Source organism: Xyrauchen texanus, chromosome 34 (assembly GCF_025860055.1).
Source record: "Xyrauchen texanus isolate HMW12.3.18 chromosome 34, RBS_HiC_50CHRs, whole genome shotgun sequence".
In the NCBI taxonomy this organism is placed as follows: Eukaryota; Metazoa; Chordata; class Actinopteri; order Cypriniformes; family Catostomidae; genus Xyrauchen; species Xyrauchen texanus.
The window spans coordinates 6198450-6226389 of NC_068309.1; the positions used below are offsets into that span (position 1 = coordinate 6198450).

At 36.8% G+C, this 27940-nt stretch overlaps 3 protein-coding genes across 5 annotated transcripts in view; 2 read left to right on the forward strand and 1 right to left on the reverse strand.

Moving 5' to 3' along the window:
- Positions 1–4374: 4374 nt before the first annotated feature.
- LOC127627642 (proteinase-activated receptor 3-like) lies at positions 4375–7885 on the reverse strand. Its single transcript, XM_052104107.1, has 2 exons — positions 7722–7885; positions 4375–6952 (listed from the first exon to the last, which is right to left on the reverse strand). The coding sequence occupies exons 1-2, from the start codon at positions 7780–7782 to the stop codon at positions 5874–5876; spliced, it is 1140 nt and encodes a 379-aa protein (XP_051960067.1). The 5' UTR covers positions 7783–7885; the 3' UTR covers positions 4375–5873.
- A 7886-nt stretch (positions 7886–15771) lies between these two features.
- The window catches only part of LOC127627628 (proline dehydrogenase 1, mitochondrial-like), a 52095-nt gene continuing 39926 nt past the window's right edge, over positions 15772–27940 (forward strand). Inside the window, exon 1 of the mRNA XM_052104092.1 lies at positions 15772–15913. The gene's annotated coding sequence lies outside the window, so the exon portion shown is untranslated. The remainder of the gene's footprint in view (positions 15914–27940) is intronic.
- LOC127627658 (uncharacterized) overlaps positions 15782–27940 on the forward strand; it is a 30666-nt gene continuing 18507 nt past the window's right edge. The window contains exon 1 of one of the 3 annotated variants that reach the window (XM_052104129.1): positions 15782–15913. In XM_052104129.1, coding sequence (XP_051960089.1) covers positions 15864–15913 — 50 coding nt within the window. In that variant the 5' untranslated portion in view covers positions 15782–15863. Of the gene's footprint in view, positions 15914–15989; positions 16008–16128; positions 16245–27940 lie in introns of those variants that run through there. The other 2 variants (XM_052104130.1, XM_052104128.1) reach the window with 2 other exon arrangements.

The window sequence follows — 27940 nt, forward strand, 5'->3', positions numbered from 1 at the left end:
AAGCGACCGCGTCTGTTGAATCACGTGTCCACTGACAACCCGTCAGAGAAGCCAGACACCACAAGAAACGCTTCAAACACCCGCTACCGGATACAGTTTCAAAATAAAAGCTTTTCATGTACGGCGGGAGGGCATGCAACTATATTTATTATACACGCACACATCACACATATACAGGTGAAAGTTTATGTTTTATTTTATATTCCATTTACAACAATTTTAATATCATTATAAGCCTCTAAAAATGTAGGGTGACAAATTCTATTTAAAACGTACAATTGTAATTTTTTTATTTTATGTTGAATTTGCACGTGTAAATAATGCGAGCTGTCACTGTTCGAAATGTCATATTAAATACACATTTTAACAAAAAATTATTAACAAGTTGAAACCAAAAAAATAAGCAGAATTACACGTATAACAATTAAACGCTTAAGGCTTGTATTGTGAAAAGTGCAGCGTCATATAGCTGTCTGACTGAACACCAGGGAGAGATATGGTCAATAACAGTATGCAAACCTTACCAGAGATAGCCATTAAAGCATTATTGGATTTATATAATCATGTATGTAATGAAAGGGCTTTACCCGAAGGAAAAGTGCAATAGTGATACCGATAAAGTTAAACCAGGTAAAAAGCAGAAGAAGGGTATATTAGTATTAATGAAATCAATGTTTTTATGAGAGAACATGTTTTACTATTTTATGCAGATGTTTACAGATGGATCTAAAGATCCATTTAATCAAAAAGTTGTTATAGGAGTATATATTCAGAGTTTTAAAACAAAAATTAATCTAAGAATACCTGATAAATTGTCTGTTTATTCCACAGAGTTAATTGCTATAATAGTAGGGCTACAATGGATCGAACAGACTAAGCCATTTGGGACTGTAATTTGTTTGGATTCGTCGTCAGCTCTTAAAAGTATAACATCTACAAGAACTGACAGAGAAGATCTACTGATGGAAATCTATACATTATTGTATAACAGTGTACTTTTGTTGGATACCGGCACACATTGGGATAGCAGGGAATGAAATAGCTGATAAGATAGCAAAAAAAGCTTAAAGAAAAACTTGGTGGGTATTAAAGTACCCCGGGGGAGAAGTGATTAAAAATAAACTAGTAAATTTATGGCAACAAAGGTGGGAAAATAGCAGCACAGGGAGATGGTATTATAATATTGCAAAATATATAATAGAAGGTATAGAAAGGAAGAAGTAATGATCTCTAGATTAAGACTGGGACTCACAGGATTAAATTCAACACTTGCAATAATGGGGAAGCATGAAAATGGAATTAGAAACAGTAGAGCGTGTATTTTTTAAAATGTAACAAATATGATGTTCAACGTACATGTGGTAGTCTTTTTAATAATATAAAGGATAGACCAGTAAATGTCACAGACATCTTGGGAAAGGGTTTGAGAGATTCTCAGACATATAGGGCTGTTTGAACCTTTTTAAAGAATACAGGACTAGAGTATAGGATATAATGTATGGGGATCATGGTGCTTCTGCCCATCCTGGAGGTTGAGGAGCCCAGCGCCAGCTGACAAGACTGTCACATCTATGGCAAGTGCTACAGGAAGTTTGGGGTGAAACCGTGGGCTCTGATCCTCTGGGGTGGGTGGGGCATTACATCCTCATATATATATATATTTGCGTCGAAAGGAGTCAGTTGAGGTGGTTTGGGCATCTGGTAAGGATGCCCCCTGGCCGCCTCCCTAGGGAGGTGTTTCAGGCACGTCCAGCTGGGAGGAGGCCTCGGGGAAGACCCAGGATTAGGTGGAGAGATTACATTTCCACACTGGCCTGGGAACGCCTCGGTGTCCCCCAGTCGGAGCTGGTTAATGTGGCTCGGGATAGGGAAGTTTGGGGCCCCCTGCTGGAGCTGCTGCCCCCACGACCCGACTTCGGATAAGTGGTCGAAGATGGATGGATGGATGGATATATATATATATATATATATATAAATTTGCATTACCATTGTAAGCTATACAGTATGTGGCGGTAATACTCCTAATGAGTGGGCGGCCATTAACAAGATGAAGAAGAAGAAGCAGTTGTAATCTGCCAGGTCCAATTTACCTACTTGGGTGCTAAAACAATTAACGTTTAGAGTGGCAGAAAACAAACCTCACTAGCTTTTTCGCGTAGTAAAGGGGTGGTGTAGACTCACACCATCAACTCTTGGTGAAAAAACTTTCTGTGCTCCCACATGTAATCCATTTTGATAGACTCTTCACTGTAGCTTCAATACAAACAGGAAGTTAGATGACAAAATTTGGAAGAGCAGGGCATGGAAAATGGGCGGGGCTGAATAAGGTGAATAACATCTCCATTGAGTAAAATACAATGTTTGTGTGCAATTCATAAACTCATACATGTTATATTTTTTATAAATATGTTTGTAATGTTCCTAATTTGTTAGTCACTTTGGAGTAAAGTGATTGCTAAATGACCCACTGAGGCATGGACTCTACAAGACCCCTGAAGGTGTCCTGTGGTATCTGGCACCAAGTATTGGCAGCAGGTGATGCCACTGTGGATCAGACATATTGGTCCAGCACATCCCACAGATTCTCAATCGGATTAAGATCTGGGGAATTTGGAGGCCAGGGCAACACCTTGAACTCTTCATCATGTTCCTTAAACCATTCCCGAACAATGTGTGCACTGTGGCAGGGCCCATTATCCTGCTGAAAGAGGCCACTGCCATCAGGGAATACCATTGCCATGAAGGGGTGTACCTGGTCTGCAATGATGTTTAGGTAGGTGGCACATGTCAAATTGACATCCACATGAATGGCCGGACCCAGGGACTCCCAGCAGAACATTGCCCAGAGCATCACACTCCCTCCATTAGCTTGACGTCTTCCCACAGTGCATCCTGGTGCCATCACTTCCCCAGGTAAATGACACAGATGTACACAGCCGTCCACATGATGTAAAAGAAAACGGGACTCATCTTATTATTAACTTTTTCCACCGATCCAAGGTCATGCTTGCATGCCCATTGTATGCGCTTCTGACGGTGGACAAGGCTCATCATGGGCACTATGACCACAGCAGGGTGCGATGCACTGTGTGTTGTGACACATTCCTCCCGTAACCTTCATTACAGTATTCGGTGAATTGTGCCACAGTAGATCTTCTGTCAGTCTGACCAGACAGGATAGCATTCGTTGCCCTAGCATGTTGATGAGACTTAGGCGCTCCACACGCTGTCGACTGTTTGTGATTTGTCCCTACCTTGGCCCTTGTCAAAGTCGCTCAGGTCTTTACTTCTGCCCATTTCTCCTGCATTCAACACATTGACTACGAGAGCAGATTGTTCGCTTACCATCTAATGCACCCAGACCCTGACATGTGGCCTTGTTTGGAGATGATCAACGTTATCGATTCACCTTTGAGTGGTCATAGTGTTTCGGCTAATTATTTATAATCATAGTTGGGAAGGTTACTTTTAAAATGTATTCCATTACAGATTACAGAATGTATTCTTTAAAATGTACTGAACATTGTAACATTCCGTTAGATTACTTGTCATCAAAAATCGTAATACTTTGGATTTGAGGTGCATGCTCATATTGAATCTTGTGAGTGAGAGCATTTGTATTTCCCCTCAAGCAGTGAATGTAAACTGAGATAAATTACAGGATATTGCGTAAAGACTATTCCAGGTAAACATGTGACAAATTATAACCATATAAAGAAAACAAGTGAGAAAAAGAAAGAACATTAACATTTTAATAGATTGTAATAGATGTTCTAGATTTTCATTTCTTTGAGGAGTTTATGTGAAATAAATAGAAAACTTTATTTTAGGAATATCAGTAGAACAGGTCATGGCGTGCACAGTAATAAATATTTGGCAACCATGGCTATATACAGAAGTATTAGGGAGAGGTAGCTAGTCTACCAGACACAACACTCGACATTTGCTATGAATTGTCAACATCAAGCAGAGTGTGTGTGTGTGTGTGTGAGAGAGAGAGACAGGGAGAAATAATGTATCTAGTTAGTCACAGCCCACTGGCACTTTTGTTTTGAGGCCAGGCGAGTTTCTCCATCTTGTAAACGAAACCATACTGCATGTCTATTTTTGTCAAAACTATGAAATAGTTGGGACATTCTGGAATGTCCAACAAATATTAAACAAATCAAAACTATCTTCCTCATTCAGCCACATCTCATCCATTAAAAAAATTATAAATCCAGAAATCTTATAGGCCTATTTGTCTGCAAAAATAACTTTAAGGATTCAAGAATTACCCTCTACATCAAAAGGTTTTTGAGATAACAAGAAACATAAATTCAGTCAAGTTTGTCCCCCCACTGGAATTAAAAAGAGACAAGGTGTAATCTTTGTTTTATTAATTGCTTTAATGATTATGCTATGCTTTGAACACAGATATATGTTTAAATATATGGATTATCAAAAGCATTTAAATGATTCTCTGATCAATTGGTAAAGTATATAGATACAAGATTTGCCTTGGTCAACAAGGCTTTACATAACACTTTCTTGTTCACAGACAGACATACACACACACACACACACTGAACACAGTCCAAGCAGTATATTACAACCTTTTCTTTCGAGGCCATTCAAATGTCTCTCCATTTGTATTCAGTATAAAAGGTGCTGGTTCTGTCCAACCAATTCAAACCAGATCAGCCAGAACTGGCTGGATCTTTAAAAACAAATGTTCCCTCTTCTTCAAAACTAGAAAAACTAGGCTTAGAAGATCACAACCTAAAGACATCTAATTAAAAATGAACAATTTTACCCAACATTTGTGTGTTGTGTAATTTTATGCTTATTAGAGTATTGGGTTTTTAGCCTAGCAACACCCTATTTTGAGCATCATCAATAGTGAGCACTATTTTGTGTGCTGCACATACCGCTCAAGGTTGCTAACTATGTTGGTGACTGATCACACTGTGAATTCAACAACGTGAGATCGAAACTTTGGCTGTTGAAATCAGTCTGTGATTGCCGAGATTCAAAACACTGCCCCCAGTGGCCGAAGCTGGAAGTGTTGTTGAGGAGAAATGTCCACAGGGTGGCACCAAAAGCGAGTTGCATGTTTATTTGTAAATGTAGTAATGCAGTAAACAAGAATGCAATTTTTTTAACTTGGGCATACTTCGTATTTCTGCCTTCTAGATCGGATCGCGCACTTTTGACCACATTGCCTTTCAAACTATACTCTTTTGAACACGATTGAATACAAACGTTCGATGCATGTGCAATTCAACTGCTTTGTTATATTGTAACAGTCAACAGCAGGTGCATGCGCCAATGATGCACACAGATGAGGACTGCCCGCTATTCGAGAAAATCTGGGCCGCGCACAGGCTGTGCTAATGACGAAATTTGCGTCACGCATACTGTTGATTTTGTTTACCATTGTTTAAGTGAATGGTATTACATTATGGTTTCCCAAACCCATGTCTCGGTGTGAGCACAATTACTTCCTGGTTTCCTCTGGACCAAAAATTGCTTGCATAACGCCCTTTTAGTAGTACCACGGTGATTGTGCCGGTAATTGTCAGCAATTTGGCAAAATGGTGTCGATTTCAAGGTATATGAACATTTGGAAGTGGCATGTTGATTTCACTTGTGATCATGTTGTATGTCGTTTTCAAAATCAGTCCCCTGCGAGGTTCCTTTTATTTAGATTGCAACTGCCTATATAGGCCGTTACTATTTACACATTTGGCTGCACTTTTTTCAACAGCAACTTACAGTACAGTTAACCTATGGATTTTATCATTAGGCATATGTGTTTCCCTAGGAAATCCCATGACCTTGGTGTTGCTAGTACCATGTTAGTTCTAGTTTGCTCCTGTTTTGATTAAGATTTAAGTAGAAATGCTAAGTGCGTGTCCTTTGCCTGTACCAATGTACTGTTTTGTTCCAACAGTCCTGGACATGAGAACAAAGAGAAATGGATCCAGAGCGCTATGTAGGCAACACAGGCACACAGTCACACTAAAGTAGATATAGAATTCCTCAGTCGTATTTGTAGACAGCAGCATGTAATGCACAAAATGAAAGCAGCTACTTGGGGCAAAACACACGATGAAGATAATGAAGTTAAATGTGCTAGCTCTGATGTAGAGGGCCCAGTCGCAGTGTGAGCGATTTAGGTGCCACACTATCGAAGTGTAACACACTACTGTCACCACTAGGGGCAGAAAGAAGCCAACACAGGTAAGGCCAAGGTTGTAGTAGACAAGCCATTGGTAGACTTCGTAATTGGTGGGAAGAACATCATGGCATGTGACGATTCCAAGGCGTGCGATGCGGTAGCTCTGTTGCACTATCATCTCTGGTAGAATGGCTATAATAAATACAATCCACATTGCTAAGCAACTCAATGCAGTGAAGGACCGCATTGGCAAGCTCTTATAGAAGAATGGGTGAACAATGGCCATGTAGTGCTTGACGCTAATCCAGGCTAGCGTGTACGCTGAGCAATAGAGGTTGCCATAAAAACAGCCGGTAGTGATGCGGCAAGCGGTTTCGCCAAATATCCAATGGTTGCCGTTGAGGTGATAGTGTGCCTTTAGCAACAAGCTAAGCAACAGTAGCAAGTCCGACAACGCTAAGCTACAATACAAAATGGCAGACGAAATGATCCTCCCTTTGGTTCCAACAGCAACCAAAATGGCGATATTGGCGGGAATCCCAATGACGACAGCTATGATGTAGAGAGCTGGGATGAACCACTTGCTCAGAGGACCACTGAGGTACATTGCCGTGTTGTTGCTACGTAACTCCACTTCTACAACAACCATGGGACCAGAGGGTGAGATAAGTGTTTTTGGTTCTGTTCGGTTCTGAAGGAGAGGTAGATTAACTGTGAAGGCATATCCTTGAAAAACTCTTGGGCTGGCGACGCTGGTGCTGTTGCGTTTGTTTTTCTTGGCCCCTATTTCTGCAGCCAGATGAAGGGAAGAACTGGAGTTATTTATTATTATTTATGCATATTTTTACGTAAAGGTCTATAATATAAAAAGTTCTTCATACTCAGAAACAAGAAGTCTTTTTGTGTCATACTGTATATAAATATGACATTTTTAAGCCCTTTAAGCACTTTAATGCAGTGTCCTGAAAAGTGGCATGTTATAAATTATTTCAAATGTCTTTTTTTTTTTTTTTAAGTGACTGAAAATAGCAAAATTCACATTGTACACTACATACATTTTTTTATTGTAAACTATCTTATTTATTGTACATGCACAGCAAAAACAAAAAAGGGATTATTGAGCAAACTTTGCAAAACTGCAGTAAGATTTTAGTCTTAATAATTGTCCTCATTAAAATTGCTTGTTTAGTCTGTTTGTGTTTGTTTTTTCACTAAATGCAAAATACATTGTTCAGTCAATAAAGTCTAGTCGAGACAACTACAGATTTATTTTTTGTTATATTGTTACAGTATATAAAATATATCCATATCAAATTATATAATAATAATAATAATAATCTATTATCAACTCAACTACTAAACTATCAAAGTAAAATGTCCGATTAAATATGTTTAATTAGAACGTTCACTGGTGAATATAGGTTAGTTTTAAATATAATAGTAGCAGAAAAATATAGCTATAAAAAATACATTTCGTTTAATAACAGGAAATGCTATCGCCTGTTTGAAGTGTTGGATGTAAAGAATTTAAACTTGTGAAATAAACCCATTCGCTTACCTCCCGACTGAGTCTCATTCAGAAATAAAGCGATACAAACGAAAAGAAAAACTTTCCCCATGATACACGAAGTAAAAAATAACCTTTAGCTGAAAAAGAGCGACTATTGTAGTCTCAGCGCTGTTTGGTCTGTGTGTGGAATGTTGACGACAACGACACAAGTGTGATCGCATCTCTCTCTCTCTCTCTCTCTCTCTCTCTCTTTATTTCTCTCTCTCGTTTCCATAAATGGAGGCGCGGTGTCCGTTAATACATATATGACATAATATCCGACCGTCCCCACTAATTTTTGACGGACGAAAACAAGGCTGTACAATAACTATATTGTATCATAGACATGATGTAATCTAATGTAATTCTACATAAAGCTAAAATTTTCCCAACTCGTTTATTCTGGAGCAGAACAATTTAAACCATCCACACTATCCGTTTTCAATTTCCTATCCTAGAATCCGTTTTTGTTAGCGGGAAATTCCATTGAGGGGTGTCAAGGTAGCAAAATGAACGTGTTTTCAAATGAAAACGTGTTAAAAAGGCGGGATTTGAAGTGACGCTGGAGGACTTCTGGTGCGAGAAAATAAAATATCACAAAGGACAAATATTAAATCTAGACAAAAATTTAGAAAACACGCAACTTTAAAATATGTATTCCTTTTTTCTCCCCAATTTGGAATGCCCGAGTCCTCGTGGTGGCGTAGCGACTAGCGGAGGACGGATCTCAGTTGCCTCTGTGTCTCAGAACGTCAATCCGCGCATCTTATCACGTGGCTTGTTGAGCGCCTTACCACGGAGACGTAGCTCTTGTGGAGGCTTCAAAAGTGACATCACGTTAGAGCAGGCCACGCCCACGACTGGTGACAGACTCCACCCTATTATCACAGATCCTTCCCTGAGTGTTCTACACACAGTCCGCCATTTTTTTCTGTGCTGGAGCAGATACAGTGAGAAGAAGAATGTCTCAGCTTCGTAAGCGTCATAAGTGTTCTGTTGTCTGAACATAAGAGTCTTCATGTACTCCCGGCATCAGAGCCACTGAAGACGCAGTTTTTTGTTTTTGAAGAAAATGTGCCCCAAAACATACAAAAATTTGTGTATGTTTGTGCAAATCATTTTACACCAGACTGATTTGTGAATGAGTGTAAATATAAAGCAGGATTTTCAAAAAATGTGATTGTAAAGGGATCAATGGAAAGGAGGAGGCGAGAACCGGCTTGTCAATATAAATAATAGTTTAATTTCAAAGTAAAACAGAAGACACAAACACACACATGACGGACATGTCCGTAAACGATCTCTCTCTCCTGCACATTCCTCTGCAGTCGACCTTTATCCCTCACGGAGGCTTGATTAGCCTACGGGACCGGGTGTGTAGGATCACGACCCGGCCCCGCCCTCCGCCCTGCCACAGTGATTTTCAAGCATGGGTCAGTACCAACTGTTCATGTTCCAGCTTTATATCCTAAAGATGTAAGTATCGCACTTTATTGATTTTTTTAATGTTTGCAAATCGCCTTTCCGAATGTGCTTGTTAGCTGATTCCATGGCTAATGCAGCTAAAGTTAGCATTGTCTCTGATTGTATTCATGGAGACCAGATACACATACATATATATATATATATATATTATTCATAAATATATGTATGAACTTTTGCAATTTTGACAAATAGCTCTGGGGACCAGAAAACGTAAGCAGGTGTCCTTTAAGAATTATGAAACACTTCCGCGTTCAGGAAAAAGGTGGATTCCAGAACTGCGTCATAAGATTGAACAAGAATAACCTACAACCTAGTTGTTTTTGCAAATTAAGCTGGAAAATGCATTAGGAGAAATACTTTAACAGTTAAAAAATTACTTCTGTAAGGTCTCATGAACGCACTGTACGCCTATTCCTCAAAGTCTTGTTTTCATTCGTCAAAATGACAGCTATTATGAACTGAAAATGCAGGTCTATACACGTGTCTATTTTTCAAGCTAGTATCTTGTCCCGTTGGCTTTAAGTTCATGTAAGATTCACAGCAGTGCCAAGGAAATCCTTTAAGAGATAACAGAAGTTTGGGAGCGACATACAGCGGAAATTCTAGTCTTTCCCTTCCTGACCAGATCTAGATTAAAGAACAACTGAAGCCCTATAAATGTGTTCACTTTCCATCAGTTGTTTGTTTGATGGTCTTCTTGTGTATTTGTTTGCATAGTGGTTACTAGTGCGTTCTGCTGTCATTGTGCATGTTCAACAGATAGAGAGAGATGATTTTATTTCTTATAACAAAGGACTAACTCCTATCATAAGTGTGACCTCAAATGTAATGCCTTTGAAAAATCCCACCTGCATTTTTTCACACCTCCACATATCCGTGCACGCACACAATTGATTTAATTTAAACCTAACCTTAACCATGCAGGTAAAAGAGCTTAACTAGTGTTTATTTTCCACTATATTTTGTTTCGACTGCTCTAAATGATTCTAAGACAGCAAGGAAATGTTTGTTTTAAACAGAAAACCAATTACTTTCAGTCCTAAGAATACTTTTGAGTGACTGAAACTCGTATGTACATCTTACGTGGACAGAAATGAGCTATGGCTAAACAAAAATAGCATCAAATATGGGTGGCACAGTTTCTGTTATGTTTATAAGACTGCTGAGCTTTCTATCAAAGTGATGGTTGATCAGGAAAGGTGAAAATGTCATGTTGTCATGTCAATGACAAACACGCATCCACTGCTGCAAACTAACTGTGAGAACTTCATGCAAACAACTTACGAAACATCCTCCAGCTGAGAGTAAATATCCAGATGGAGAACCTACAGAGCTGTTGCGTAAGTAATGCTCTCAAACTGTGAGAGTGGGGACACAGATGTTTTTTCTTACTAACTGAATAACAGAGACACAGCCAGACATGTAGAATTTGGCCCTTGGGGTCTTTATGGGAAAATGACTTTTAGCCCTGAACTGTGACAAGTCAGAATATTTAAAGGCTCACGTGGTATATTTACACACAGAGGTTAAATTGGGCGCAGCTCCGCCTCCTCGGGTCCACAACACACCCTGCCGGAGCTCAGCTCCGTCTCCTTCAGCACCAAATATTGTTATTCCACTTGAATGATTTTTAATCTCCTGACTCCTGACAAATACATGGCATATGAGACTGAATAATATACACAGAGACACCCAGGTTACATGGAATTATCAGACGTCATAAATGCATTAATCGCTGATTCAGCACCCCGCCCACAGCCATCAAGGGAAAACTGTCACAATTCTAAGCATAACAGCGACGTTACCATGGAAACCCGCTAACGGCTAGAGCGATCGAATATATCCTGCTCCTGTCTGTAACTTTATCTCAGTGTTTCTCAACTGGTTTGTACTTCAGGACAGATTTTATATTGGACATCAAGTGTCGACCTGCCATAGATTAAACATAACCTGTATCTAATGTGTCCTGAGTTGCATTTCCTTTTATGTTGCATAGTTTTGATCATGGTTTTTCAGTACATGAACATGCATCAATTGACATTATTTTTGTTGTTGATGTCAAAATCTACAGAAACTGTACTTATATGGGCCCATTATTATGACATTTGTTACCTAATATTACATTTTTATACACAGAAGGAAAGGCTCCTCATTACCATGGTTAGGTCAGTGTTAGTCTTAAATAATAGTAATAATAATAAATTAATGTATTTATGAAAAATACATACTAGCGTAAACCAGGGGCGTGTCTAGGGGGAGGCTGGGGGAGGCAGTGCCTCCCCTAGGATAAGCTCTGCCTCCCCTGAGAATTTGAGAGCTTCAGCCCTGAATGTTTTGAGTGTAGCCCCGAATGTATTTTGAATAGTTGACTGACAAATATGAAACCGGACAAAAGCCTATGTAAACCTCCGAAATCATAAGTTGCCTTATTTCATTGTGTTTTGGCTTTGCACATATTGCATACAGCCTGTAAAAATAGACATAGGCATAATCTAGCCTATAGAATAAGTTCCTTTGCTGTCGGTAGCCTATGGGCGACTCCGTTTCTTCCTCTCTGTTGAATATGCAGCAGGTAGAGGAGGAGCTTGCACAGTCGTTGACATCAACTAACGTTACTTAGTGGCGAGTTAACGGCAATTAGTAGGAAAGACAGCAAAAATTAAGCAAATGAGGCTTTGGGGATTTTTCCGAAAGAAGTCAGTGGGTAAGAATTCACATTTGTTTTTGTCCTTAAAGTCTAAAGATCATCATCTAGCTGGCTTTCACCCACAGTAGGCTAAACCTCAAGAGTTGTAGCCTCTAACCTCCTTGTTTAGACTGACGCAGCTTGGTAGCTCCGAGTTAACGTAGTTGCCTCTCACGCGGTTCGAGCCCCGTTCGGAGCGTACTTTTCTTGTTTATCAGATGTTGTTTTCTCTAAGGATAACCAATAAGCATTAACATAAAATGTATGTGCGACTTGTTTTGTGATATTAGTTTGTAGGAAATATACACTTTGATTTGATTAAATGGTTTTGTAGAGTGTAGCAAAGATGAGCTACAGACTGAGGAGCAGCAGCAGCTGTGCCAGAATCAGGCATGGAAACTGGTAACAATTAATCAGTCACTTTACTTTAGAGAAAGTTAAAAGTGAAACATTGTTTATCTCAATGATCCTAATGAAAGGATTTTGACAGATTAATTATTCTCATAGAGATGATGAGAATTATATACAGTTCGATGCCATAGTGTGTCAATGAACTTAGACTGAAGTTATTCATGTATTGCTTTAACTTAGGATCTTAAACATCATTTTGACTATTTATGTCAAAAAATATAAATTATTTATATTCAATATTATTTTACCTCACTTTACTCACTATAATATAACTCTTTTGTGATGACTTTATGTTAATGTACATGATAGATCTTAGGGCAATCCCAGTGATCAGCTCTTCCCAATACATTTTCTTCAATGGTATTGGTCCACAATTTGACATATGTAGCAATTGTCTGGGCTAAGCCCCGGATGTCCTTCAATGCTGGAAACGCCTCTGCATCTGATGATAAATTACAATTTAAAAGTGGATTGTTCTGTGCATATTTTTCCATCGCTAGCAGATGAGTGAGGTCTGACACAACAAAAATCCAGTTTAAGCCCTATAGTCTAATAGGGGCCCTGTGCCTATCTCTGGGTTCCTGGCTTAGAAAAAGATATGCACTAAAACAGATTGTGTGTAGTATAGCTTAATTTTGCACCGATTTTTTCAATTGTTTATGTTGCCCCCCAAACAAGCCAAATGCCCCCCAAACATGATATCCTGATAACCCCTCTGGCTTAAACACGTCTTGAAATTTAAACTGCCACTGTTGAGGTCTACATTCTATCTTTAGATTATTTCATATGAAACTGAAACGTTTTGTCAAAATATAACAGTTACATTTACTCTTGTAAAATCCTGAAACAAATTTGTAAAGGTGATGGTGTGTAATATTTTAATATTGTGTAATAGTTCATATTTTTTACTATTTTGGTTAAGGGGCCACATCGGGTTTTAAGTAGTGCATGGGGTTCCACATTGTATTGCTTTTGAGATACAATGTTCTGCATTTATTTGGTTTTTGTAACTTTTAAGCCCAGAAATAGTTGTGTAGCTACTCAATTTTCTGAAGTGTACCTGTGACTAATGGGACTATTCTGCAATTGCCTAAAGTATTATATTGCTCTACAAAGATAGATACTTTTCTATCAGGCATTAAAAACTCAATAAAGGCAGAGATTATACATTTATTTTGCCAACTCTACTTCCCTGTTCATTTATTATTCAGTTTGAATAATAATAAAAAAAATGTATAGAACGACTAATGTTTGTCGCAAAGTGGACGAGTTTACTCTTTATTTTCTTTCTAAAACTTGTCATGATGCGTTTCTCCTCGATGGTTTTTCAACACTCAACAGAATAACACAGGCTGCATGAATATGATAAATAATTACTGCATGAGTTACATTAACATTCAGGTGCGAAGGGACTTCAACGTTTCTAAATTGCACAAATAAAAAATACATTTACATATTCGTCTCTGGCTTGCAATATTTTCAAACATGTTCATTTCATACATTTTCCGAGGGTGAAATCCATTGCCTGCCTGTTAACATTCAAGATAAAAAATAATAATAAAATAAGAGAATTGTAAAGTATTTGTCTTTGTTTGAATAACTACTCAACCCTAACTTACACATTAATACTGGAAAAAGAGCCCCTTTGGTGTAAAAACACATTAAGTCATTTTACGGCGGGATTTAGAATGATGACCATTCACCATAAATCAGGGCTCCCCCTCCCAACCGAAGCCAATTTAAACACTGTTTACACATGCATGAACAGGTAATCATGAACTCATCCTGCGGACACAGACCATGTACACACATCTGACGCATATAGCAGGAAGAAGCCAAATCCTTTAGCTGTCACCCTAACCTAAACTGAGAAGACTCATAGTGTTTCAGTTTATCACATCTACAGTAAAACCTTTAGATCTGGGTTTAACATCATATGCATTTGGGCTGATTTAGCTGATTATTTGATTTCTTGGAATATTAATTATTGGAAAGTTTGATTTTTTTAAGCCATTCAGGAGGAAAGACTATTATATTGTAAGCCCGTTTATCGGTCCAATGGCGGTCTCCAATAATACGGGTGAAGGTCTCTGCGCGTTACCGTACGTTCACACCAGAGGCGGCGAGAGCGTCAAATCGACCGGAAGTCATTCTTTTTCAATGACAGCCAGCGTCTCTCTGCGGCGAGAAGCGGCGCGGCGAGTCTTGGGCGGCGTGGGCGTCAGATGGAAGTTCAAGTGCAGTCAACATTATGGTAATGAGCTGTGACGCGGTTCGGCGGCAACCAATTGGAATATAGAAGTGCTCCGCTCTAGCGAAGTCGAGAACACAACCGTGTAAACTTTGGTTCCCACCAAACATTCGTTCCGAAGATAAAATGTAGAAACGAATTATTGCCGTGACGGGTTTCCCTGTAATATATGACCAAGACCACAGTTATTATTACAAATGTATTTTATTTTGATAACAAACAACTATAATTTTAATTACTTTCTGCCATCGATCGATTTCTTATTTTCACATTTTAAAGAGTTCATGAGGATATACGCTACTTGTGATCGGTCGGCAAAAAGTAAATGGTCGACATGTCTGGATGTTTAAATTGCGGCCCCTTTAAATATAGTTCACAAAACAAAGCATTCTGAACAAACGTTGCCGCTTATTTCAACTACGTCAGAGCGTCCACGAGCGTCCTTGAGCTTCGAAGGCAGGGCAGCCAGAGCGAATTTTGACGCTCTCGCCGCTTCTGGTGTGAACGTACAGTTACTGTCTTTCTCGTTACGCAACACAACAATATTAAATGAAATACAGTTGTACACCTCTTATGTATTACCTCGTTATTTCATCTGACTCCATAAATGAAAAAGGTTTTAATGACATCTGAGCATCATTAAAAGTGAGCGAATGTTTGATTATTCTTTTAACACCTTTAACTATATTTTTCCCGTTTAGATTAACTGTGCGTTCACACCAGAAGCGGCGAGAGCGTCAAAATTCGCTCTGGCTGCCCTGCCTTCGAAGCTCAAGGACGCTCGTGGACGCTCTGACGTAGTTGAAATAAGCGGCAACGTTTGTTCAGAATGCTTTGTTTTGTGAACTATATTTAAAGGGGCCGCAATTTAAACATCCAGACATGTCGACCATTTACTTTTTGCCGACCGATCACAAGTAGCGTATATCCTCATGAACTCTTTAAAATGTGAAAATAAGAAATCGATCGATGGCAGAAAGTAATTAAAATTATAGTTGTTTGTTATCAAAATAAAATACATTTGTAATAATAACTGTGGTCTTGGTCATATATTACAGGGAAACCCGTCACGGCAATAATTCGTTTCTACATTTTATCTTCGGAACGAATGTTTGGTGGGAACCAAAGTTTACACGGTTGTGTTCTCGACTTCGCTAGAGCGGAGCACTTCTATATTCCAATTGGTTGCCGCCGAACCGCGTCACAGCTCATTACCATAATGTTGACTGCACTTGAACTTCCATCTGACGCCCACGCCGCCCAAGACTCGCCGCGCCGCTTCTCGCCGCAGAGAGACGCTGGCTGTCATTGAAAAAGAATGACTTCCGGTCGATTTGACGCTCTCGCCGCCTCTGGTGTGAACGTACGGTAAGAAACTATGTCGCTTTGAGGTCCTCACGTGTTTTCTCTACACCGCGGGTCTCACGATCACAAGCGGCCAGTATTGGATCATCAAACAGAGGTAATTGCTAAATACCTGAGATCGGTCACGTTCAAGTTCACACAATCAAAGATACTTCAGTATAGCCCCATGGAATTGCATACACTTGAATGTATCTTAACGTTTTCTTCAGTAGAGGTCACGGCCACTATTAAAGATGGAAGTTGATCAACATAACCTCTCTTGTAATAGCTTTGGATTGGCCATGCGTGGTTTCCCACGTACACTTATCTGGAGAAACATCAAATTAAAACAGAGGTAAGACACACCCGGATTTAGATTGGTCAAGCAGCGTTTGCTGTTCTAAACGGAAATTCCCTTTTTGTCTTTGCAAACCAAGTACACTTGAATCGATGCCAAATATTAGTCGCCACCACTGACGTGCGGTCTGGGTAGGCAAACTAGGCACTGCCTACCCTGCCAAAATTCAAAAATAAAATGTTTATTAAATAATAAACTTGTATTTATATTTTTACTTTTTATTCTTGTGATTTTTATATATGCAATATGTGTGTTATTCCAATTGTTTAGACGTTATGATGACAAATGTAGCAGTTACGCATAATCAACTAAAAACAAATGGTAGAATAAGCAGTGCTTTTACGGTCCATTCATTGCAGACGACAAGCGGAAAACCCAGGTTGCGCATGCGCACTTCGATCCTGTATTCTTTAACATGTACGGCAAAAAGCACAAATCTGCTGTGCCTTTTGACGTAAATATGTTATGCCCGTAATCATCTCCGTTACGTATCATACATGGACCAATTAAAATCGAGATATTCCTGGACATTTGCGTAGCTAACGTCATTACACCACAGCTAGCGTACCGGTACATGCCTAATCCCCGCCAAATTCAAAATCAAAATGACAGCACCGGCCGTAATCACGGAATTAAGACATTTTTCCAAGCTCGATTTTAATTCCAAATAAGAGTTAATTGCACGAGGGAGGTCTACGCCAGCCTTAGACGGACTAGTACAGCAAAAGGGCCCAAAAATTATCCGATCATTTCAAACTGATTGGTATGTAAGAAAAGATTGGCTATGTGGCTGTGCGCTTGTGTGTGTGTGTGTGTGTGTGTGTGTGTGTGTGTGTGTGTGTGCGAGAGAGAGAGAGAGAGAGAGAGAGAGAGAGAGAATACACGATATACATCCTGATTTGTACATTTCTTGATATGCCGCGCTTGTGCGTAACGTTCACTGTTATTACGTATTATATTAGCTTAAACAATACATCAGGTAATCTGGCTTTCATAACTCAGTGCCTAGCCTCTTTAAGACATCACCGCACGTCACTGGTCGTCACTAATCACACGAATCGTTTAATCTGTTTGGGAAACACAATGTCAGAGTCAGTCAGAATCAAATCAAAAGTTGACAATTTATTGACCAGGTAACATAATCAATTCATCAATTCCAATTAGACAGTGATAAGTCAAAGTTATAAATTTTATCAAAACATAAGAAATTCGAATTGCGATCAGATATAAATTACACACAGTAAACTGTGTGGGCTCGTCGGGTCCGTGTATCATCCGATCATTCGATTATTCCATTTAATCTGGCAAACCAAAAACGAAATAACGAATCAATGTTTTGTTTTTCTGTTTTTCTGTATGAACCAAATATGAAAATTTTCGTTCGTTTGATTGCTTTCAGCTCGAAACGGGAAATATAATAAACAAGGAAACCAAAACGAAATAATGGGTCGAATATACGTTGTCTTTATTTTTCTTTATTTGTTTTCCTATTTCCCACGGTGGAATCAATTCTGTTTCGCGCATGCGCAGTGGATAGTTTCAAAGGAGTAGGTCGCTGAGCGCTAAAAGCGTAGGGTTCGGTCCCAGTTGGTCAAACTTTCCAGTTCAAATGGCACTCGAACCATACATGTCTTTTATTGAGGACATGTTTATGAATGGAATGCCATATCATGAGATCTCAGTAAAGATGCAAGAAATGGGTGTCCAGCGTGGAAGCTCTGAGATCAGCATCCGGAGACTACTTGCCTATGGGATCAATTCCATGCCACATATATTTGCAAAAATATAAAGTATTGCAAAATAAAATAAAGTTTTGCAAAACAAAAAAAGTATTGAGCAAAAAAAAATTTTTTTTTTAAGAACAAAAATTAAGTATCACAAACGTAAAATAAAGTATCGAGAGAAAAATAGAAAGTTTTGCAAACAAAAAATAAAGAATTGCAAAATATAAATAAAATATAGCAAAAACCAAGATATAATTAATTGCAAAAATCAATGACTGTTGTAAAAGAAACTAAAGAACTTTTTATCCTTTTTTATCTCTGCAACAGATTTTTAGGCAGCAATGATTTTGCCACACATCTTTTTCTTTGCAATGCCTACTAATTATTTTGCAGTGCTCCTTTTAATCTGCATTTCCATCACGTGTGAGCTCGTGGATACCGCTTTTGCCTTTGCGCTTCACTTTTCTCTGCGTTTCACTTTATGGCACTGTTTTGACGTGGGGGTGGAGTCAGGGGATTGGGGCGTGTACAACGGGCTCAGTGATGCCTCCCTGGAAGTTACCTCATTAGCTTGAGACACGGATCAAACATCATGGCTGAGCACAGGCGTGCAGGTGGATCTCAGGTATATAAAGTTGATTGTTTCCTTTTATTTAATTAGCATTAAATGTGCTTTAACAGCGTTTGTGTCAGATAAAGAAGTTAGAGATCAGTTAAAGCGGTGGATTTATTCAGGTAACATAATCAATTCATCAATTCCAATTAGACAGTGATAAGTCAAAGTTATAAATTTTATCAAAACATAAGAAATTCGAATTGCGATCAGATATAAATTACACACAGTAAACTGTGTGGGCTCGTCGGGTCCGTGTATCATCCGATCATTCGATTATTCCATTTAATCTGGCAAACCAAAAACGAAATAACGAGTCAATGTTTTGTTTTTCTGTTTTTCTGTATGAACCAAATATGAAAATTTTCGTTCGTTTGATTGCTTTCAGCTCGAAACGGGAAATATAATAAACAAGGAAACCAAAACGAAATAATGGGTCGAATATACGTTGTCTTTATTTTTCTTTATTTGTTTTCCTATTTCCCACGGTGGAATCAATTCTGTTTCGCGCATGCGCAGTACAGTTAGTTTGTTGATTTTCTCAAAGATCATATATTTGCTCTTTGCCTTTGAATGCAAACACATTGGCACCCTGCCTTACAATATCATATCATATTATATTTTACTTCATTAACATTAGCAATACTTTTAAAGAATGTATTAATCTTGCTTAATGTAAATTTCTACATATACTGCTACATTGGTTAATGCTATATGATCTAAAATAAACAAGTAATGAGCAAAAGTATTTTGATAAATTAATATTAACCAAGATAAATAAATGCTGTTAAAAAAAAGAAATATTTGATGTTGGTTCATAATACCTAATGCATTAAGTAATGTTAACAAATACAACCAAATAATATTATATTATTTTTTAATCCTATTCTAATCTATTATTATATTATATTGTATATTTTTTTATTAAATTCTATGATATTGTATTATATTATTATATTGTATCATATTATTATATTATATTATATTATATCATTTCATATCACATTATATTATTATTTTATATTGTATTATTATATTATATTATAGTGTATTATTATATTATATTATTATATTATATTATATTATAATGTATTTTATTATATTATATTATTATATTATATTATAATGTATTTTTATTATATTATATTATTATATTATATTATAATGTATTTTATTATATTATATTATATTATATTGTATTATTATATCACATCACATCACATTATATTATATTCTGTTATATTATGTTATATTATATTGTATTATTATATTATATTATATTATAATGTATTATATTATATTATTATATTATATTATATTATATTATTATATCACATCACATCACATTATATTATATTCTGTTATATTATGTTATATTATATTGTATTATTATATTATATTATATTATATTATAATGTATTATATTATATTATTATATTATATTATATTGTATTATTATATCACATCACATTATATTATATTCTGTTATATTATGTTATATTATATTGTATTATTATATTATATTATATTATAATGTATTATATTATATTATTATATTATATTATATAACATTGTATTATTATATCACATCATATCATATTATATTATATTCTGTTATATTATGTTATATTATATTGTATTATTATATTATATTATATTATATTATAATGTATTATATTATATTATTATATTATATTATATTGTATTATTATATCACATCACATCACATTATATTATATTCTGTTATATTATGTTATATTATATTGTATTATTATATTATATTATATTATATTATAATGTATTATATTATATTATTATATTATATTATATTGTATTATTATATCACATCACATCACATTATATTATATTCTGTTATATTATGTTATATTATATTGTATTATTATATTATATTATATTATATTATAATGTATTATATTATATTATTATATTATATTATATAACATTGTATTATTATATCACATCATATCATATTATATTATATTCTGTTATATTATGTTATATTATATTGTATTATTATATTATATTATATTATATTATAATGTATTATATTATATTATTATATTATATTATATTGTATTATTATATCACATCACATCACATTATATTATATTCTGTTATATTATGTTATATTATATTGTATTATTATATTATATTATATTATATTATAATGTATTATATTATATTATTATATTATATTATATAACATTGTATTATTATATCACATCATATCATATTATATTATATTCTGTTATATTATGTTATATTATATTGTATTATTATATTATATTATATTATATTATAATGTATTATATTATATTATTATATTATATTATATTGTATTATTATATCACATCACATCACATTATATTATATTCTGTTATATTATGTTATATTATATTGTATTATTATATTATATTATATTATATTATAATGTATTATATTATATTATTATATTATATTATATTGTATTATTATATTATATTATATTATATTATAATGTATTATATTATATTATTATATTATATTATAATGTATTATATTATATTATTATATTATATTATATTATATTATTATATCACATCACATCACATTATATTATATTCTGTTATATTATGTTATATTATATTGTATTATTATATTATATTATATTATATTATAATGTATTATATTATATTATTATATTATATTATATTGTATTATTATATCACATCACATTATATTATATTCTGTTATATTATGTTATATTATATTGTATTATTATATTATATTATATTATAATGTATTATATTATATTATTATATTATATTATATAACATTGTATTATTATATCACATCATATCATATTATATTATATTCTGTTATATTATGTTATATCACATAATTTCATATCACATTATATTATATTATTATTTTATATTGTATTATTATATTATATTGTATTTTTATATCACATCATATCATATTATATTATATTATAGTGTATTATTATATTATATTATTATATTATATTATTTTTTAATTCTATTCTATTCTATTGTATTATTATTTTATATTGTATTTTTATATAATATTATATTATATTATATGTGGACCAAGATTAGATTAAATGTATTCAAATTCAACTGTCAAGATGCATCATTTTACCAATTTATTTAGCAATTAGGACATTTTTAGTAATGACATATTTTTCCAAAAATATTTTTTTTTTTTAGGATTAATTTGTCCTGTAGATAATATATTATGTGTAGATCAGGTGACAGCTGGGGTAAGATGCCCCTGGGAGCCAAGGCCCTTTCATAATTTTACTTTTTGTGATGTTACAACTAAATTGTAATGTTTTTCCATTTGATTTCCATAATATTATTTTGGGTGATGCATAATGATCCCATACATGCTAAACTCGTATACAAATGTGTGTCTAGAACGCTGTGTCCTACCAGACAGGGGTGGAATGTTGTTATGGACCATTCCCAACACAGACGGGTTAACATTGCATACCTTCTCCTGGACATGAACAAGTTCCGAGATAGGATGACAAGTGGGGTGGCTCATTTTTAGGGTGGCATCTGCCACCCCGTGCCACCTTTCTGGCCCCGCCCATGCTTTTAATCTTAATATCTTTTGAGATTTCTATATTTTTCAGTTTGCAAAAGAAATCAGTGTCAACAATTAGGCCTACAGTACTGCTGCACACTGCATTGTGTGTAATTGATAAACAAACTTTGATTCAATTCATTCTTTGCGCCCCTGTGTGTCCACTAAATGGCTCTGAGTTTGCCGTTCATTGTGTTCCATAGGTAAAGTTTACTGTCATCACATCATGTGAGCAGTATCTGACAGTCAGGCAAGAACACGCAGTAGTTCACTTGAGGAACAGGTGAGAAATGGACAGTAAGGTGAGAACAAAATATATATTGTTCTTCCATAATAGCACTACAGTTTAACTATAAAATATAGAAAAATGAAGAAAATCTAATAAATAAATACATTTCTAGAATATATAAATATGACATTTGTCATGTCTGGAAAAATAGCTAATGTTAGATATAATATTATCTGAAGTTCTCAGAGGGATTGTGCCACATGCCTCTTCGTGCATGAGAAAACATTTCAGCAATGTCAAAAATGGCCTAAATAAATAGGCTAAACATGACCTAATATAAGATGCACTTTATATCAGATACATGCAGTGGTTAATGTTACAGCTCAGTTTAGGTCAAGTTTTGTTTGGGAGTTTTTGGGATTTTAATCCCAATTTGGAATGCCCAATTCCCAATACGCTCTAGATCCTCTCGTGGTGGCGTTGTGACTCGCCTCAGATTGTGCCTGAAAAGGTTTTGGATTTCTTATCATATATTAATCTTAAAAGAAATATTGTATAATATGACTTGCTATTTATATTTGTTTTGTTTTTATTGTATTTATATGATATTTGTTTTTTGTAATTGAATTCTTGCCATGAAAATAGCTTTGATCGCTGACATGGCATTAAATAAAACATACTACTACTACTGTGACTCGCCTCAATCCAGGTGGTGGAGGACGAATCTCAATTGCCTCCACGTCTAAGACAGTCAGTCCGCGCATCTTATCACGTGGCTTGCGGAGCGCGTTACCGCAGAGACCTTAGCGCGTGTGGAGGCTTCAATCTATTCTCCGCGGCATGATCATGCACAACTCACCACACGCCCCACCGAAAGCAACTTTTTGTTTGGGTTTTAAGTGTTGCTGCATCCAGAGATAAAGTCTCTTGATTGGCTGTTTCGTATGATTAAGTATGGTCATATACATTTGTATGATTTCATCACGTGCAAATGCCTGGATGTCTAATGTAATCATCTGAAATCATTTCATCTATTTGCCTGAAAATAATTCTCTACCACATTTGTTATGCTCTCAACCATATTAAACCTCTGACAGCTAACAAAGAAAGACTTATTAAAATAATGTATGATACCTTAAGTTTCCCTGATGACATTACAACTAATTAATAATGAATTATTAATTTATTAAACTATTATTAGTAGAATTAGCCTCTAATATAATATAATCATTCTTTTATTAAAAATAGTATCATATGTTTCTATTTGTTAACATTAACGCATTAGGTATTATGAACCAAAAATAAATTATATTTGTTTTAACAGCATTTATTAATCTTGGTTAATATTAATTTATCAAAATACTATTGTTCATTATTTGTTCATGTTAGTTCATATAACATTAACTTATGTAATCATGTACTTTTTTTATTAACATAAAAATAGATATATTAGTATATGTAGAAATTAACATTAAACAAAATGAATAAATATTGTAAAAGTATTGCTAATTTTAATGAACACAACCTGATATATTTATAATATAATATGATGTGATGTAATATAATATAAAATAATATAACATAATATAAAAGAATATAATGTTAGGGGTATAACAGTTATGATCCGGATCAGATATGGAGAAAGAAAACCAGGAGTCAGAAGTTCAATCAAAGAATCCAAAATTTACTGAAGAATAGTTTGCAGTGAAATTGGTACCGCCAGAGGCAAAGTCTCACGAGGAGATCGAAAGCTAACTCATACCTTACACAAAATTTTACATCAATTATACCATTTGCAAGGACGTACATTCTATTATTTAACTCCTGATTGGCTAACAGAGCATAAAGTCACAACATATAGATAGCTATAGCACATCAACATTAATCAGCGCAATTGTCGTCCTGGCTTGAGATTTACATCTGAAGTGACCTCGCAGATGGTCTCAGGCGTCTTCGAGTCTGCCTGCTGTGTCTCCCTGGGTTCAAAACCTGGGTAGAAGGTCAATACGCACACATGAAACACTGACGAACGACAGTGTTTCTCTGCGCACAAGGGAACCAGAGCACACATTTATCAGGTCATTTTAACCAAAACAGTGAGATAAGAAATATTCACCCCTCAGGCAAAGGAGAGGAAAGAAATAATAAGAGAAAATTTACACTTCTACTTATTCAAGTGCTATTACATAGGATTTTAAATCATATAATTAGTCATGGACAGGTAAAAATCAACCACAGAATACATCTGGAACATATGTTTAACATTCTCCCTGGTGTCTCATCTCAAGCTTATTCCCAAGACGACCTTCAAGTCAGCCTCCGTGCAGAACAGAGAGAGAGAGGCTTCAAGGAATGTGCATGAAATCAAAAATGAACTCTTAACACACATATGATTCGAAGTATATTTCAGTTATGCATAAGAAAAATAAAATTGATTATGTGCGAATGCATATAGTTAATTCATCACTTTATTAAAGAAGTTTAAGCAACAGAATATAGATACATGGTGATCAATACATCTTTATATATGTATCGATATAACTGAAGAGACAAGGGATTTCGACCCTCACCCTTCAGTAATATAATATACTATAATATAAAATAAAATAATATAACACTTTATGATATATTATAATATAAAATAAGATAATATAATATAAAATAATATAATATAAGATAATATAATATAAAATAATATAATGTAACATAATATAAAATAAAATAATATAACACAATATAATATATTATAATATAAAATAATATAATGTAACATAATATAAAATAATATAATATAATATAATATAACATAATTTAAAATTATATAATCAAATAATATAATATAACATAATGTAAAATAAAATAATATAACACAATATGATACATTATAATATAAAATAATATAATTATCTCGTTCGGCACTTCAGGGGACGACGATGAAAAGGATGACAGCCTCTCTATTGACGCTGCATCCGACGACTGGCCGGGCTCGAGTTTCGACCCCGCGCCATCGACATCAGCGGACACGAGCACGGGCACCAGCATGGACTCTGAGATCGTCCGCGATCCTGTCCAAAGCCGTGGAAGACCTCGGGCTCGACTGGTCTTCTCCGAAGAACCCGCCCGCAGCCGGCTGGACGAGTGGTTCCTGCAGGCGCCGGCAGGCCCTCAACAGAGACCCTCTCCTTTCTTCCCCGGCGCACGCACTGAACTCACGAAGTCGTGGAAAGCCCCGCACTCTGCTCGCCTGAAGCCTTCTTTTTCTTCCTCGCTGTCCTCAGTGGACGGCGCAAGAGAAAGAGGCTACGAGGGAACTCCGCCTCTCGAGGAGGCTGTGGCCAACCATCTGTGCCCACCCTCCACCGCCGGATGGAAAGCCAAAGCTCCTCATCCCTCGAAGCCCTGCAGATCCACCTCAGCTCTCGCCGGTCGCGCATACACCGCCGCCGGCCAAGCTGCGTCAGCGCTTCATTCAATGCCGGTTTTACAAGTTTACCAGGCCAAACTTCTCCGCACCATGGACGAGTCTGGACCTGAACTTGAGGCTTTCAAGGACCTGCACAGTGCCACTGACGTAGCCCTGCGAGCCACGAAGGCCACCGCCCAATCCATCGGCCGGGCCATGGCTAACTTGACTGTCCTTGAGCGCCATCTGTGGCTGACGCTAACGGAGATGAAGGACGCGGATAAGGCGCTATTCCTTGACGCGCCTATCGCTCCAAGCGGCCTGTTCTGATCAGCGGTAAAATAATTCGCTGAACGCTTCACTGAGGCCCGGAAGGATTCGCAAGCTATGCGTCACTTCCTGCCCAAGCGCTCCAGCTCATCTCACCAGAGACCGCCTCGGCAGCAGCAGCAGCGAGCCAGGGCGGCCCCTCCCGTCTCCCAAAAGCCAAAGAGCAGACCTGAAACGGACGCTCGACGCCGCTCGCGTTCGCTGGTCGAAGAAAGCCGCCTGAGCAACGAGGTCCTCGGCCCAAGATCGTGCTGAACCCGAGCCTCGTAAGTCTTCCTAGCAATAGGAAGAAAAGAGAGAGTACGTGTCTCGCAAAGGCCGGACCACTCTCTAAAACATGTAAAATATTACCCAGTCCCCTTACAGGCGGTTGGAAATGTCTGTACAGCAGTCAATGGGCCAGTCACAGAACTCGCTCACCTGCAATCAAACGCCGTTTTAACGGCGACACACAGAAATCTCGAAAAGAGTCATTTTCTGCCTGTGTCACTAAGGGTTCACATGTCCACACTAAAGTGCGCATTCCCACATACCAATACTGTCCAAACAGTGCCAAATACTTCCCCAGCTCAGGCTGGACGTCCAATAAATGTAGATCGTGTGCCTATTGTCATGTATGCACCACTACACACGAGCACTGTTCCCACAGTTATAAACACTTCCCCAGTAAAAGCGGGAAATACTATAAATGTAGCGCGCGTGCCTGCTGTCATGCATGCACCCCTACACACAAACACTGTATGCATAGCCAAAAAACCCCGCCATGAAGCGAAGACTTTATGAAAGTGGTGCGCGTGCCTACTACAGTATATGCACCCCCACCCATAAGTGCTGCCCATACAGTTTCAAACAGTTCTCTGTCTCATGCCGCAAACATCACAGATGCGATGCGCGAGCCAAGAGACTCCCTGCTAAAAGCGGGAAGCTTCATGAATGTGGCGCGCGTGCCTATTACGATGTATGCACCCCACCCGAAAACTCTGTCCATACAGTTTCAAGCATTTCGGAGATAGCGCGCGTGCCTGTACTCTCACACGCACCCCTGCACTCGGCACTCAACACGGCTGCTCAGCGCGCACCTGCGCCTCTGAGAGCTGTAAACTCAGTGTTAGCACAAGGCGATTCGCCGGTGGGGCCCATACGTCACTGCGACATGCCCCCAGCCAGCATTCAGCCCATATCTGTGCGAGCAAAAGCCTGGGAAAAAATCCCAGACATGCCGAAATGGGTTTTGAACATAATAAAACACGGTTACTCACTTCAATTCGCTCGCAGACCACCCCGCTTTTCAGCGGTGGTCGAGACGAAAGTGAGGAAAGATGTGTCACATGTTCTACGCACCGAGGTGCTCAAACTGATAGAGAAAGATGCTATAGAACTGTTCCTCCCTCTATGAGCGAGGCGGGTTTTTACAGCCGCTATTTTCTCGTCCCGAAAAAGGACGGTGGCCTCCGCCCCATCCTAGATCTCAGACATCTGAACAAAGCTTTAATGATTCGCTCGTTCAGAATGTTAACAACCAAACATATCCTCGCGCAAGTTCGCCCCGGGGATTGGTTTCTATCAGTGGATTTGAAAGACGCTTACTTTCACATTCCGATAGCGCCTCATCACAGGCCTTTTCTGAGATTCGCTTTCGAGGGACAGTCATACCAGTACACAGTACTACCATTCGGCCTATCATTGGCCCCCCGTACATTCACGAAATTCAGTGACTGGTGTGATACCAAGAGCTTGAACCCCAAATCGTGCGAGATACCAAGTGTACTCGCCTTTTTG

Bases quoted from the DNA above. Each gene is read 5' to 3' on its own strand.
- LOC127627642 (XM_052104107.1), bottom strand. From the start codon at position 7,782: ATGGGGAAAGTTTTTCTTTTCGTTTGTATCGCTTTATTTCTGAATGAG. The intron at 6,953-7,721 runs GTAAGCGAATGG...ATCTGGCTGCAG, and splicing joins GAATGAGACTCAGTCGGGAG to AAATAGGGGCCAAGAAAAAC.